Here is a 10,865-nt window from a genome sequence, read left to right as displayed (position 1 = left end):
AAAAAAAACAAAAACAGTACAACAAAATACAACTCTGGTACAACTGGAAAAATAACAAAAACAAGACAGACAATGTCTGCACACTGATATCAAAGTGGCCATGATACTGGGGGAAAGCAGTCGTGGTCAGTCAACATGGATGCCAACAAACAAGGGCACTGGGCTCAGAACAGCTGCCTCTACAGGCTAGTTTTGGGGCTCTGCTGCAGGATTTGGGGCTGCTGGTTTCAAAGTTCAGGCCACTGGCTGGATGTGTTTTTGGTGAGGAAAACGTAACAGGCATCTCCCTCTACTCCAGAGAGAGAAAGGAAACAGAGGGAGGGGGCTAGGAACCCCAAAAGCTTTCTTAGAGGCCCAAGAGAAGAAAGCCAGGCAAGATTCTCCCCTACAGAGAGAAGGCCACACTGGACAGCGTTCACAGTTCTTGGGGGCCAGCATTGTGTTCACATGGCATAGATGCCCACTGCCACTGTTGCCAACAGGAAGCTGAGAGTGAGGATCCATCGGAGGAGCGGGGTCTGAGATGAGCCAGTGCTGATCTGGGGTTTCCCTCGGGGTGTCTCTGCAGGGGCAGTATCTGAAGGAGAAAGAAAGACAAGGTCAGACTCACAGTCTGAGGTGGATGACTTTAAAGTACACAGAGCAGAGGACACTCAGTGTCATGTCTGCTACAGTTCCAGTCCAAGGCCAGGATCTGCTACAGCATGAGCCACTAGCCACTGCTTAAATACCTTCAAAGACAGGAGGAGCTCACTGACTCTCCCAAGCTTTTCGTTCTTCTGTGCTCAGCCACGCCACATCAAATCAAAGTCCCCTGACCCAAACAGGTAGCTGATTCTATCAGGCTGATCACATTTCAGCACACCTGAAACAGTACCACTAGTAACAGGGTTGTGGGGTCCTGCCTCGGTTGGGAGAGCCTTGGGCAAAAGGTGAGTCCAGTCAAGCACTCAAGCTTCAGATAACGTGCCCCGCTCAGCTTCTATCACCCACTCCCTATGCCATACTGTCCCAGGATTGACAGGCTCAGGGAAGGCACATTTTGTGTCACTTTGGTCTTTTTTGGAACTTTCTCTTGCTCCAAAGGTAACGCAGCATGGCACAGGAGAAGGGCTGACACCCAGAGTCCAGTAATTACATGTCTCCTTCGTGTCCCCCGAAGGGTCAGCACTAGAAATAGGTTCCCAAATCCTTGCCTCATATGGGGGCCTGCTTGGGAGCCTTTAGTGGGTCTGAAAAGGTAAACACAACCTAGCTTTTTATAAAAGATTAAAGCAGGAGGATTGTTTGACCCTCGGGTTTGAGGCCAGCATGGGTAACAAAGCATGACTGGGCCTAAAAAAAAAAAAAAAAAAAAGGGAAGAGGGATCTAATGAAAGAATTTCTGTGCCAGTGACTTCTAAGGGCTTTATATGCACCTCAGGCAATGACCTACACAGCCCCCAACCTCCTGATTTTTCAATGTGGAGAAACTGAGGTAGAAAAATCTTATAGCTCACTTACGGTCACATACTACAGGCTTACCCTGGGCTCTTTTGTCTGCACCCTATTTCTAATTTAAAACATTCAAAAAAGAGGAGAGTAAAGAAATTCCAGCTGGGCTAAGGAGAGCCAGAAGCAAGAGGCCTCCTTTACCTTGCACCAGGCTAGCAGGCCTCTGGCGAAGAGACTCTGTCTGTGAGGGACTCTGATCTTTGTGTTCCTCTGTCAGCAGCACCTGCAGCTCCTCAAACAGCTAGAAGACAAGACATACGGCCTGTTAATGATACTCATCGTGTGGGGGGACCCCAACTGCAGGCAGGACTTGAAGCATATTGTGAAATATTGTACAAATGACACAACTTAAGGAAACTATCACATACCCATGTGTCTTTCAGTTACCTCATGAGAGATGTGACAGTTTTAGATGGCTCCCTGCCTATACTTCCTCAGTGCTGTCTGTACCCTCACTTGGACCCCACCAATAACAGCTGTCCTGAATCAGGACTTCAGAATCTTACTTGTATCCTGTGAGGAGAACCAGTCTACTCCTCTGAAATAACACATGAATGGACAGTTCCTGTGTAGCCTACAGTCTGTCCTCTCTTCTTGACCATGCACTGGTGAGCTCCTCCTTGCTAAGCAGTGTGCCATGAAGTTCATGAGCTTGCTTTTGCAGGTGAGGAAACCACAGCTCCTGGAGTAGGGCTTGCTTGAGATTGACTAGAGGTCAGGATGGAGAGCCAGTTCTCAGCTGGGCCTGTGTCTAACTAATCTCTTCTCTTGTTGGCTTTTTGTTTTGTTTTTTAAGACCAGGCTGTGTAGACCAGGCTGACCTGGAACTCAGAGATCCTCCCGTCTCTGCCTTCTTGAGTGCTGGGATTAAAGGAATGTGTCACCACTTCCTGCTTCTAAACTCATTCTTTATACCACATCTTTAGAAGGCCTCAGATGGATGGTCTAGATGTAGTTGAATTTAAGAGATTTGAAAGGCTACTTCTCTAACAGGTGCCTACTTGGTAGAACTTTTAAAGGATCAGAAGGCTGAAAGCGGGGGCCAGGAGGTCACAAATTGGAAACCTGACCACCGTAGTACCCATAGTATGAACAGGACCATCTACACCTCCAACCCTGTCTTTCAGGGCCTTGCTCAAAATTCTCAACTAAATATAGTTCAAAGATTAAGAGCATTGGTTGGTTGCCCTCCAGAGGATCTGAGTTCAATTTTAGTTCCCACATGGCAGCTCCCAGCTCCATGGTAACTCCACCTCCAACGGATCCGACACCAAACAGATATACATGCAGGCAAAACATCATTGCACGTCAACTAAAAATAAGCAAATGCCACCTGAAGCATTTCAGCCTCTGAAACCCTTCCAGTGCCAACCTGGCTAGGTACAAGTGCACAAGCACCCCAGGTCCAGCTGCACCACTATCACAGGGTACAGTCCCCCTGAGGGTCACATCCCACAGCACAAGAGAGCAATGCCATCAGGGAGCTTTACCCTATATCAGTCCTCCCACAGGGACTGAACTGGATCAACCTGCTTGCCCGTCACACCTTGAAGATGGATGCTATTATTATCCCTGTTTTGGAGATATAGAAACTGAGGACTAAGAGATTTGCCCACAATCACCCAGCCAGTAAGCAGCAAAGCAGGACCCTGGCCTGTGACTTCAGGACCCTCCCTCCAATTAACTGGGTATGGCTTGAAGGAACAGTGGGGCTCACCTCAATGTTGAGCAGGAAGGCGGTCTTAGCTTCTTCTGTCACCCTGTGCTTGACCTCAGGTGTCATCTCCAGAGTGTTCATGCGAGCACGATAGAGCTGTTTGAACTTGGTGGGGCTGTCGATGTTCGGGAAGGTGAAAAAGGCCAGGCCCTCCCCAGAGCTGGGCAAGGCCATGGCCTTCTGTGCAATCTTCTTCAGGACTTGACCCCCTGAGAGGTCACCCAGGTAGCGGGTATATGCATGGGCCACCAGCAGCTCAGGATGAGTGCACCCCACCTCATGGAGACGCTTTACGTAGTGCTGTGTGGCCGGCGTGTAAGGGATGGTTTCCTGCCAGTGGGGCCCATACCAGAAGGCCATATCCTGCTCCAGGGCAGCCCTGCGGTGCAGCTCCTCAGGGAAGTAGAGTGGGGCATAGACTGGGTTCTGCTTGTTGCGTTCTATCTCCTCTTCCAGGGCCGTGTAGATATGGTACAAGGAAGCCATCACCAGCTGAAAAATAGAGTCAACTTGTCTCTACAAGACCCTACATGACTGCCTTCTGGAAAGAAGGGCCCTGTCCCCACCACCCTCCACTCCCCACCCACAGTCGCAGTGTTCTCAACCCTGTGTCTCATGCTTGCTACTGGCATCAATTCCACAACTGGTAGGAAACAACCAAATCAGAGTCTATTGTATATACTGGACATTTAAGCCCACTGCCGAAACCCTATTTCTCAGGCAAGATGGCTCAGGAGGTTAAATGAGGTAGCCAGTCTCACTGTGGGGGCCGGACACTGCAAGGCCCCCACAGTTGCAAGGCAAACTTCTCCTTGCCTTCAGAGAAGTTGCAAGGCAAACTTCTCCTTGCCTTCAGAGACAAGTTGAAACTGGATCAGGAGATTTGTGTGCAGTGGTACATGCCTGTGGTCCAAATAGGAGGCTGACACAGGAGCAATTGAGTTCCTGAGCTATGTGGTGAGACCCTGTCCGATAACCCAAGAGCTTGGATTGTGGGTCAGTTGTAGACCAGCACGCACGAGGTCCTGGGTTAACCAGGTTAAGAGCACGGGCTCTGAAATTGGGCTATCTTTGTTCGCTTTTGGTCTTTTCCACCTAAAGCTCGCAGGATGGCCTCTTAACCTCTGTGCCGTCCCCTTCTGTACTCCTCAAGGCTGAGATAAGAATGTAAAGTGACCAACATAGAATTCGTGTTCACTTAACCATCCTCCTGCACTGGCTCGTCCACCAGATAACATCCTTTCCTCTCTGAGCTACAGTGTCAGCGTTAGTAATATGACTTCCTTGGACAGGCCCTCATCATTCCTGGCTCTAACCTCCCCATTAAACTATTGGCTTAAGCACTGGGCATACCTGCTATACCCCAGTGCTCTGGTTAACCTACATGTCACATACCTTAAAGCCTTCTCTGGACACCTGACCCTTCTGAAAGTTCTTCATGAACTCAGCATTCTCTGCTTGGATGTGTACCTCCTTGGTGGCTTCCTTCAAGGCCTCAGACAAATCCTGGGGCATGCTGTGGAGGAAGAGAGATCAGCAGGGGATCAGGGGATGCCTATGAATGATTAGACCTGCAGAATAGCTCCAGTAGGCCAAGCAACGGTCTTAACCATGCAAACAGTTAACCATGCAAACAGATGTCAGTCATTAAATACTATGTGATATAGCTCCCAGACCACAGGGAGAATTCCTATTTTAGTTAGTCCCAATGAAGGGAAGGCATGGTATGGCCTGACCAAACGTAGGGTTTTTTTGTTTGTTTGTTTGTTTGTTTTACAAGACAGGGTTTCTCCGTGTGGCCCTGGCTGTCCTGGAACTCACTCTGCAGATCAGGCTGGCCTCGAACTCGGAGATCGGCCTGCCTCTGCCTCCTGAGTACTGAGATTAAAGACGCGCACCACCACAGCCTGGCTAAGGGTAGATATTTTGGTGAGCTTTTAGATCCAATCTGAAGACATTTCTTAAAAAAATTCAGTTACAGATTTTACAACCAGCAGGGTGAGATGGTACACACCTTTAATTCCAGCATTCAGGAAGCAGAGGAAGGCAGACCTCTTAGTTTGAGGCTAGCCTGGTCTATCTACATAGTGAATGAATTTCAGCACAGGGCTATATAGGAAGAGTCTAAAAACAAACAAACAACAACAACAAAAAAAAACCCCCACCAAATCCAAATCTCTCTCTCTTACACACACACACACACACACACACACACACACACTCACACTCAAAGTGTCTGCATTAAATAGTCTCTGTAATCCAGCTTTACTCAGAGAAGTTCTGCAGCAGGATGATTTGAGAGTTCCAGACCAGCCCGGACAACTTAGTAAAGCACTGTCTTTAAATCAAAAAGGTGCTGATACCTTAGTGGTTGAGTGCTTGCCTAGAAAGTCTGAAGTCCTAAGTTCAATCCTTACTGCTAAAAATCGTGTGTGTGTGTGTGTGTGTGTGTGTGTGTGTGTGTGTGTGTATTAGACAGTGTAATGTGGCTCAGCCAGGAAAAGCACTTGCCACTGTGCCTGATAAGCTAATCTTTCTTGGAACTCACATGGTAGATTGAAAAGTGACACTCTTCAAGTCCTCCTCTGACCTCCACATGTTTAATGTGTCACTTATATGGCCACTCTACATGCTCAATAAATAAAATGTAACCAGACACTTTAAATAAAAATATAAAAATAAGATTGGCTTTATAAAAAAAGAGCGAGAGAGAGAGAGCTGGGTGGAGTGGTACATGCCAGCACTAGGGAGGCAGAGGCAGGTAGATCTCGGAGTTCTAGGCCCGCCTGAACTACAGAGTGAATTCCAAGACATCCAGGGCTACAAAGAGGAACCCTGTCTCAAAAACTCAAACAAAGAAGGGGAGAAGGATGTGGAGGAAAAGTTGGAGGAGGAGGAAGAGAAAGAAGAGGAAGAGGAGGAAGAAGAGAAGAAGGAGAAGCCAAGCCTGGTGGAGCACGTTCAGTCTCTGCACTCTGGAAACAAAGGGAAGCCAACTGGCTGGGTTCAAGGCCAACCTGATCTACATAGGGAGTTCCAGAGTTTCATAGACCCTGTCTCAAAAACGAAACAAACAAAAACTCCCTCCTTTCCCCCCCCCTCCCCAAACAAAAAGCACCCAGCCTCAACACCCTGGAGTTCTGCTACAGCTGCCTCCCTGCACCTTACAAATTGTCTGAGGTTGGAAATTGATAAGTGACCACTCCGCGCCAAGCTCCGAGCCAAGCTCCCCACGCCCCCACCCCCTAGAATGGTGGGTCCAGGATCCAGGACTCAGCAGTGTTCACCATCCCTCAAACCTGGATACTACAAGACACTCCCATTCCGTCACCTCCAGCGTGTCAGAGGGGTGAATCACATTTTCTCCCTCCAGCTGCCCGTGGCTACAGGTAGACTGGGCGGTAACTCGTCCCTTGGTCCCGCAGCCTGCATTCCCAGGCATGAAAAGGGACGCTGATCGTCACAGTCCCCTTCCCCACACAGCCGCTTACCTGTCGGGCTGTGGGCGCTCCATCGCTGGACTGAGCTGGTTCAGGCTGGCTCTGCTCGATTCCGGCTCTCGGCTACGCTCGCGACGGCTCTGCTCCGGCAGGCTCCACTCACTGGTTGTATGCGGAAACTCTGGAGGCGACTCGCGTTGGTGAGCCAGCAGCTGCTCGCGCCAGCCCTTTAAGTACGTGGGTCACGTGGTGGCCGTCCAGCTGAGCCGGCGTTCTCGCTGCTATTGCAACATCCCGCCCCCGGGCGGCTTGGCCTGGCCTGTAGGGGGATAAATCATATGACTCTGGCAAGTCTTTTTTTTTTTTTTTTTTTTTTAAAGAAAAAAAAAAAAGAAATCTGAGTGAGTTGTCTCTTGGCTAAATTTGGGTCGTTTCAAGAACCCTCTACTCTACTCAGTGACAGGAAGTCAGGAGTACCCCTCAGGAATCTGGAAGGTTCCAGAACTAGAAGACAATCCTAGACTGAGATGCTGGTGGGCAAACCCAGGGATTGACCCACCCGAGGCCCAAGTCTGAATCTGCCTTCCCAGAATTCTAAGGAGAGCTGGTTTTCTCAATCCTTTATGTACACAGTCCTGCTTGGTTTGCTAACTCCTGTTAGACTAACTTTTCCACGGTTCATCCCTATATATCACGGTGGGGGATAGATGGCTCCAGTTTTACAGGTTGGGAATCTGCTGGAAGATGATGTGTTCTGTCCAGGATCTCATGGAGCGCAGCACCAGAGTGGTGTCTGGTTGCGGCCTCAAGGCTCTCCTACAACCTGGTCCACACCTTGACTTCCTGATGCCTAGGGCCACTGAGAAGTCAGGACACATCGCTCTGACACACCTATCACCGCAGATACCCACTGAAGCTTAGCAGGGTAGGGCTTGGACAATCACCTTCTGAATTCCTGGTGAACTGAATACAGGACCTTTCAATACAGGACAGAGATTATACAAACATAGTTGGGTGGTTCTTCAAAGCCTCCGTAGTTCTAGTTGTCCTTTTTTGTTGTTGTTAAAGTATTTACTTCTTAAAATACTTCTTTAAAAAGTATTTGCTATTTGCTCAGTAGTGATGGCACGTGCCTTTAATTCTAGCATCCAGGAGGCAGAGGCAGGCAGATCTCTGTGAGTTTAGGGCCAGCGTGGTCTACAGAGTGAATTCCAGGACAGCCAAGGCTACACAGAGAGACCCTATCTGGAAAAAAACAACAACAACAATGAAAAAAACCATTATTTTATGTGTGTGTGTAGGCTCAAGTATATGTATGTATGCATTCATGCCACATGGATACAGGTGCCTGAGAAGGCCAGAAAAGGGCATTGGACCCTCTAGAACTGGGAGTTACAGGTTAGTGAGCTGCCTATGTGGGTGCTCAGAACTGAATTCAGGTCCTCTGTAAGAGCAGCAAGTACTGTCAACCACAGGCCATCTCTCCAGCCCAAAAATGAATTGATGTCAACAAAGATTTCATTTTTTTTTGTTGTTGTTGTTGTTTCTTTGTTTTGTTAATCCTGAGATTCTCCAGAAAAACCAACTCCAAGATTTTGGGCCAAATTAGAAGCAAGCTTTAAATATTAAATACTAACCAAGGGTTGGACTTTGGCCAGGTGCGTTCTCTGGGATTTCCCAGCTGAAAATGGCCTTGAGCCTCATGTTCCAGGGGTTTATAAGGACAAACCTATGGGTCCTGTACTTTCCCATGAACTACAACTCCCAGCATTCAGGTAATTACCTCTGGTATTCCTGGGCAGGTAGGATTTACAGGTTAATTTTGGACATTATAGTTTCTTTCTTTTTTTTTCTTTTTTTCTTTTTCCCTGAAACAGGGTTTCTCTGTGTAGCCCTGGCTGTCCTGGAACTCACTTTGTAGACCAGGCTACCCTCAGGAAATCAGGCAAGGCTCAAAATCTGAGATCTGCCTGCCTCTGCCTCCCAAGTGCTGGGATTAAAGACCTGCGGTACCACGACTCTGTTTTTCAGGCTAACATGAAATAGTGGTTGTAAGTCCTCGGCTCTGACAGAATGAGAATGGAGGTCAGCAACTGCCCATCAAGGGTTGAGTCCTCACAGGGGACAATGGGATGGCCAAGTCTCACCTGCATGTACCCAAAAATTTGTGGCACATGGTAAAGAGAACTGTCATCACTCTGTGACGGGAAACAGTGACAAGGGAATAGCAGCTCACAGTAACTGAAGACCCCCAGCAAGCAGACAACTCACTTCACATTCTCAGGAACTCCATCAAAGAAGTACGGGTATTAGCTGGGTTTATGAACCAGGAAACTGAAGCTTAAGATAAGGATGTGAATTCACTGTACCAGGAGGACTTTCACATTTCCTGGAAAGCAGGTGGCATATCTTTGGCCTTCAAATGGTGTGGGCAGGAAAAGCGGCTATGGCCACTGCCAACAAACAGGTGCTTCTCTGGAAACAGGTCTTCTGGAAAGGACCGTCTTCCCCAGGGTGACACTTGGAAAGCAGATGAGCAGGGACCTGTTCATTTTGCTTTGTAAATCCCCAGGGCTGTGCCCATGCCTGGCAGGTTGCTGCCAGTTAATAATAACTGCCAGGATGAGTGGCTGAACTGGGGCTCCCCTTGGGAATGGGGATGCAGCCATTTGGCTTTCATGCAACTAAGGTGCCAGAAAGGGCTGAAATCAAGCTATGATCGAAAAGTGCAATCCCAGCCAAACTTTGTGGAACACTTGCTGTGTGCCAAAGCTCTCCCAACCCTGACAGCAGCCCACAAGATCTGTACAACTGCAACTGGCATCTCTATTCTGTCTATTTGATTCTAATGAGGAATAGGGAAGCCATAGAATTTTCTTGTCACACAGCAATATTGATGGCAGAACCAGAATCTAGTCCTGGTAATAGAAAGTCAGACCCCCAAGTCACCCGATCCCACGCTCTTTCACAGAGGGTCCAGGACTTTAGGGGGGATAATGAGAAGTCTGTAGATCTAAAACCTGCCATTCCAAGGTCCCCAGAAAATTAAACTCGAAACATGAGTCCCCCTTTTCACATGGGAAGCTGGAGCACCCAAAGACTGACCCAGGCTGTGCACCTCTCAGAGACACGCTTGCTGATCTTGAGTTTCTGCCTCCTGGTGTCTGGCTTGTTCTCTGGGAGCCCCAGATGTAGCTAGAAGATAAGTTACACAGGACTTGGAGACCGAAGCAGCCATGCCAGGCTGTTCTGGTCCCCTCTCAGCCTCTGTCCCTGCCTCTGTGCACATGATGACTTGGCTTCTGGACTCCTTCAGAAAGACCCAATTCACACCCTTCTTCCTCCTGTAGTGGTTGGCTGAATACCCTACCACACCCTGACATCAGGACCAGAAAGAGATTCTGAAGGTGGTCAGAGGGTTCTGCAGATGTGACACTGTCCTGGACCATCCCTCAGGATCCAGGACCATCACAAAGTGCATGATGGGTTCAGACACAGTTGATGAGGAAAGAGAGTGGCAGAAGAGGACAGGAAGATTGCTATCCTGCCTCCTCTAAAGATGGGGGACACAGCCACAAGCTGAGATGCACAGGCAGCCTCAGGAAGCTAGAAAGTGCCCAACCCTACCCACACCCCTGAGCCCATCTCACAGGCCCTCATGGTGTATTTCAGAATAGGACAGGCCTAAGAGAGGAGTCAAGGACTAAGTCATAACTCCAAAGCTTTTCATTACACAGCTTCTGTAACTCTCTCTGTGTGTGTGTGTGTGGCCAGTTCCAAGTGTTTCAGATAGGGCTTTACAAACAATTTAAAACCAAACAAGAAGCTTCTGTACCTTTCTAGAACTTTCACTTCCTTCTGCCTGAAGTTAAAGCTGTCCCCTTTTACCAACTATTCACAGAGGAAGGCAGAGGAAACAGAGGGTGACTCAGCAAAATCTGTCTTCCCTTTGTCTGCCAATCACCCCTCCCAACCGTGACACAGCATAAAAGCAGCTTCAGGGCAGGAAATCACAACTCAGCATTCCAGCCGCAGTGGAAAAACAAAGTCCAGCTCCAGTGGGGGCTGGAATCCAGGGCAGGGGTGGAGCTCTTTGTGCCTTTTGTCCTAGTTAGATGACAGTAAGAGAATTTGTGTGGGTGTCTTCAGGCAGGGATCTTCATAGACAGCAAGCCTACTGACTACACTATGCCTGAGACAGACCAGGAGGGGGA

The 10,865-nt window shown here is 48.6% G+C and overlaps 1 protein-coding gene across 1 annotated transcript; it reads right to left on the bottom strand.

Annotated features, from left to right (window-relative positions):
* Positions 1-270: 270 nt before the first annotated feature.
* Hmox1 (heme oxygenase 1) lies at positions 271-6,871 on the bottom strand. The gene is made up of 5 exons (XM_034522346.2): positions 6,703-6,871; positions 4,607-4,727; positions 3,212-3,703; positions 1,636-1,735; positions 271-577 (listed from the first exon to the last, which is right to left on the bottom strand). Exons 1-5 carry the CDS (start codon positions 6,723-6,725, stop codon positions 444-446), a joined length of 870 nt encoding a protein of 289 aa, XP_034378237.1. The 5' UTR covers positions 6,726-6,871; the 3' UTR covers positions 271-443.
* Between the last annotated feature and the right edge of the window lie 3,994 nt (positions 6,872-10,865).

The sequence above is a fragment of the Arvicanthis niloticus genome, chromosome 18, assembly GCF_011762505.2.
Source record: "Arvicanthis niloticus isolate mArvNil1 chromosome 18, mArvNil1.pat.X, whole genome shotgun sequence".
Taxonomy (NCBI): domain Eukaryota; kingdom Metazoa; phylum Chordata; class Mammalia; order Rodentia; family Muridae; genus Arvicanthis; species Arvicanthis niloticus.
This window is presented reverse-complemented; position numbering and strand designations above follow the sequence as displayed.

What these genes read in the sequence shown, in the direction of transcription:
- Hmox1 (XM_034522346.2), bottom strand. Translation starts at nt 6,725, where the DNA reads ATGGAGCGCCCACAGCCCGACAG. An exon ending in GAGCGCCCACAGCCCGACAG is followed by an intron (nt 4,728 to 6,702) that starts GTAAGCGGCTGT and finishes CTTCCTCCACAG; the next exon opens with CATGCCCCAGGATTTGTCTG. An exon ending in CCTTCCTGCTCAACATTGAG is followed by an intron (nt 1,736 to 3,211) that starts GTGAGCCCCACT and finishes CTTGTCTTCTAG; the next exon opens with CTGTTTGAGGAGCTGCAGGT.